The sequence below is a fragment of the Sorex fumeus genome, unplaced genomic scaffold (genome assembly GCF_029834395.1).
Source record: "Sorex fumeus unplaced genomic scaffold, SorFum_2.1 ptg000046l, whole genome shotgun sequence".
NCBI classification, from domain to species: Eukaryota; Metazoa; Chordata; class Mammalia; order Eulipotyphla; family Soricidae; genus Sorex; species Sorex fumeus.
Window position 1 is genome coordinate 14,037,259 of NW_026606103.1, and position 4,857 is coordinate 14,042,115.

General features: G+C 46.7%; 1 protein-coding gene across 1 annotated transcript; it reads left to right on the forward strand.

The window, feature by feature from the left end:
* Positions 1-2,967: 2,967 nt before the first annotated feature.
* Positions 2,968-4,185, forward strand: LOC130031249 (transmembrane protein 184C-like). Its single transcript, XM_056122510.1, has one exon. The coding sequence runs from the start codon at positions 2,968-2,970 to the stop codon at positions 4,183-4,185; it is 1,218 nt and encodes a 405-aa protein (XP_055978485.1).
* Positions 4,186-4,857: the final 672 nt, after the last annotated feature.

Genomic DNA, 4,857 nt, shown 5'->3' on the forward strand with positions numbered 1-4,857 from the left:
ATTTCCTCGCCCCATTTTTGATGGGGTCGGATGTTTTCTTCTTGTGGAAGTGTTAAAGGGGTCAGTGCTTAATGATGTGCCCAGAGGAGGGAGGTGTCTGCAAGTCTCTGGCCATGCCATGACCTGGGGTTACTGTGTCACCTGCTCCGGGCTGCTGTCCTTCCTGCTTTCTCAAGGTCCAGCTCTGTCTCCAGGCTTTTTGTTTGTTCCCATTTGACTTGCTTGTGCTTTATTGACTTCTCCACCCAGGAGCCCTTGGGACTAATATTTTCCCCTCTCTCTTTGTTTATGAGCACTGAGACTAGTCATGTGTATGGATTTGGCTTTTTAAATAATTAGGTGTTGGTGGTAGGAGTGGGGAGCGGGGGTTGGGTCACACCTGGTGGTGCTTAGGGCTAATTGCTGGCTCTGTGCTCAGGTATCACTCCAGGCAGTGCTCAGGGGGACCATATATGGAGCTGGAGATCAAACTGTGTTCAGCTACACACCTTTACTCTTGTTATCTCTCTGAACTTACAAAATTGGGTTTAAGATAAACTGCTCCTTTGTAATTGTAATAGCAAATGAACTTTCCCTGTAAAAATGAAAACTAAGTATTTATTAAGAGGTAAGTAAAGTGGTTATTGCTGGAGCATAGTTTTGAGAAAATTAAAAGTGGGGAACACTAGTGAAATTTTAAAAAATATGACATTTTAGGTGATGTGCTTATAATAGTTTTAATACCAGCTATGGGTTTGACAAACAGTTAGAACAGTTCCCTGGCCAACAATTGCCATGTTCCCACCTCCAGAACCATGTTATACTTTTAGTCCATCCCTTCACTATGCTACCACAACCCTTGCTAGGTAATTGCAGTATTATGCATAGAAGCATACATATTTTAATAACTTTTTGTATCTTGAAATGCTGTAAACTTGTGCCTGTTTCTTATTTTCACAAAGAGTTTGAAATCAGGTTGAATATGGAAGCTATTTTTTGAAAGTAATTTATTCATATGATGCTTACTTGTATAGCCTTTATGTCTATTACATAGAGTAGGTAGGGATTGAAGGAGATTTTGTTACTGGGTTTAAGTTTGTAACATTCTTTAACTGTTATGGAATTGGAGAGTTACAGTTAAACCAGAGCCCTTAGGTAAGATTTTCAGTTGTAACTGTAGTCTGACAGTGTATGAGATGAGTTTCTAGTTCTCATCTGACAGGGTAGGAGATAAGTTTCTGTTGTTCTCGGTGAGTCTATCTTGAGATTTCTCAGTTGTGTTAATATTTCAACATTATATATTCTGTGTCAGCTGAATCATGTCTTTATTTCTTATTTCCTTCATCTACTTTTGATATGGTAGTTCTTCATGGCCTACTTTCTTACTTTTGCTGGGTTCTCCTCGGAAATTCTCCAGAGTCACTCCTGTAGTACTCAGGGCCTCTGTATGGTGCTGGGCACCATGTGGTTGTTAAGGATTAAGCCCAGGCCGTGCCAATACAAGTCATGCCTTCCATCTTGTGTAGTTCACGCCCAGCCCTTTCTCTAGCTTTTAAGGGTAGAAACTTTGGGGATCTATTTGAAGACTTGCCCTTTGGGCTCAGAGAGTCCACAAGTCCCTGGTGGTACTTATTGACTACTCCTGCCTCAGTCTGTGCGTGTTGCTGCTGGCATTTCTGGGGGGCATATGTGGTGCTGGGGGTCAAACTAGGGTTGGACATGTGCAAGGCCAGTCTCTTAACCCCTGTGATATATCTCTACACCTCACTAGAAGTGCATTTATAAGTTTTTTTTTCCTCGAGAGACTGCATTAATCACACTAATTTGTTTCACATGTTTATGCAACTAAAAATGCTGATTTGAATTTTGTATTCCACATGCCTATGCTTCTTTGGAAGTTTACTGTTTAACTTACAAGCGTATTGATGCTTTTCCAACATCTGTCTTTTCCTAATTTCTACTTTAAGCCAGGTTTTTCAGAGAATAAATTTTTGAAATCTTTTCAATCTTGTTACATTTTATCAGCATTCATTATGAGCTTTGGAGAACAAAATCAGTGTTTTTTTTTTTTTTTGTCCCATCTGAAAGTGCTCTGGGTGTACTGCAATCCATATGATCAGGCCTCATTCCTGGTGGAGGTCAGAGCAGCCATACTGTGTATCGGGAATCTAAGCCAGGTCAGCTATCTACAAGGCAAGAACACTTTTGCTGTTCTATCAATCCAGCCCTTGAAATCAGTATTTATATTGGATTGTTGCTGGGTTTTATGTTCCAAACTAGGCTTCTGCAGCGATCACACATTCAGGACATACCACGATCATTAAGAATGCCAGGATGATCAGCATTAGGGGAAGGATTAACTCCCTCCACTTATTTAATTGCTTAATGTGCTTAATGAGACAGGAACACTGTATGTAGTAGATGATTCCACAAAAACCTGAGGCCGGGAAAGCAGATCTGCCCGGGAATGAGGCAACCAGGGCGCTCTGCTCTGATGAACTGGACTCGGGGTTTGCGGCTCCAGGCAGATTTCCTTAGAGCCCTGCAGAAGCAGCTCCAGAGTCTACAAACAGTCCGGGGAGTTCCCAGGGAGTGAAGGACCCTCTTGGGCCTCACCCCTGTACATCATCAGCAAGATTGAACCAGGAGAGCCAGGGTGGAAGGTTGGCCCCGAGAGAAGGGGCCAGGACCATCTCAATGTAGGCCACTGCTCTCCTTTAGAGGCCAGACAGAGTGCAGGGGTTCAGGGGCAAGGGGTCGCGCCAGGGGTCCCAGGACTTTGTAAGGGGCCAGATGCAGGCAAGCAGCTAGGATGCTGCCCGCAGCGCCCCCGGCGGCCGTCAGTGGTACAGCGGGGGCGGCGCCCAGCGGTACCCCTGATGTCACACTGCTGCTTTGTTACATGGAATGCGCATCCACCTATAACCTTGGACCTCAGCGCAGGGGCCTCAGAGACTTTCTGCGCTCTTTGCCTTGAACCTTTGAGAAATGCTCGACACGTGCGTGCCTAAACTTAAGAACTGGAGGCGTTGGATCCGACCGTTAGTGCTGACCCTCTATCTGCTGGCCGTGGTCGTGACCATCCCCCTGGGTGTGTGGCACCTGCAGAAACTGGAAGTCAGTATCCACACCAAGGCGTGGTTTATCGCCGGGATCTTCGTGCTGTTCACCATCCCCGTGACCTTCTGGGAGATTTTGCAGCACTTGGTGCACTACACGAGGCCCGAGCTTCAGAAACCCATCATGAGGATCCTCTGGATGGTGCCCGTGTACAGCATAGACAGCTGGGTGGCTCTTAAGTATCCGTCCATCGCCATCTACGTGGACACCATGCGGGAGTGTTACGAAGCATATGTCCTCTACAACTTTATGAACTTCCTATTCAACTACTTGAAGATCCAGTACCCCAACCTGGAAGCTATGATGCAAGGCAAAGAGAAGACGCAGCCCCCCATACCCTTCTGCTGCTGCCCACCCTGCCCCGTGGGAGAGGTGTTGCTGTACCGGTGCAAGCTGGGAGTGCTGCAGTACATCCTAATCAGGCTGATCACCACCTACGCCGCCGTGATCTGTGAGATATTCAAGGTGTACAGTGAAGGAACCTTCAGCTTGCACAGAGCCTGGATGTATTTGGTCATCATCAACAACGTGTCCCAGTTCTTTGCCATGTATAGCCTCCTGATATTTCATAAAGCCCTGAAAGAGGAGCTGAGGACCATCCAGGCAATAGGAAAGTTCCTTTGTGTGAAGCTTGTCGTTTTTGTCACATTCTGGCAAGCAGTGTTGATTGCTTTGCTGGTGAAATTTGGTGTAATTTCCCAGAACTCCACCTGGGAGTGGCAGACAGAAGAGACAGTGGCCACGGGGCTGCAGGACTTTATCATCTGCATAGAAATGTTCATTGCCGCCATAGTCCACCACTACACCTTCTCTTATGCCCCTTATATGGGAGACGAAGAACGAGGAACATGTTGCTCTTTGTTCCTAGAAATATGGGATATCTCTGACATCAAAAGTGACATTTCTAAGCAGGCGAAGAACATTAGCAAAACGTTAAGGGGGAAACCAAAAAGTAAAACTGTTCCAATGGACGAAGATGAGCAATTCAACCTGTTGTCTTCGTCACCAGACACTTCAGTCACTTCTTCCACATCACTGCCACACATTGGTAGTCACCAAGAGCTTGAAGAAGTCCTGGTAGAATAGAATGTGCCTAGTACAGTTACATATACGTAAGTCATGTAAAATGACACAGAAGAACACATGGAAGAAGCTGAGACTTCAGAATCCATAAGCCATAATCCATCATCCAGTGCTGTACTCCTCAATACTTTTTATTTCTCTGTGTTCCTCTTTCTTCCCTTCTTCATTTCCTCCTACTGTATTCCCCTCTCCCTTTCTCCTTTTTATTTTATTCTTTTTCCTCCCTCCCATCCTAGAGCAATGCAGAGGACCATCGCTTGGACAGCCAATCTATGGAGAAGACATCAGACATAAGGACGGTCGGTCCAGGTACAAGTTCCAGTTCTGCACAGACTCATTAGGCTCACCTTGACCTGCCTCCAGTGAGGCTCCCACACTCCCACAGGCAGACAGGGAGTGTCCCAGTGTCTGCCCACAGGAACTGAGGGGGGGTGTTTTCTTTCATTCTTTTCCTCCTTCCTTCCTTCCCTCCCTCCCTGCCTCCCTCCCTCCCCTACTTCCCTCCTTCCCTCCCTCCTTCCCTCCCTCCTTCCCTCCCGCCCTCCTTCCCTCCTTCCCTCCCTTCCTCCCTCCCTCCCCTCCTCCTATCCTTCCATTGTTCCTCCCTTCTTCCCTCCTTCCCTCCCTCCCTCCTTCCCTCCTTCCCTCCCTTCCTCCCTCCCTTGGTCCCCTCCT

Coding starts and splice junctions, on each gene's coding strand:
- LOC130031249 (XM_056122510.1), top strand. CDS start 2,968: ATGCTCGACACGTGCGTGCCTAAACTTAAGAACTGGAGGCGTTGGATC.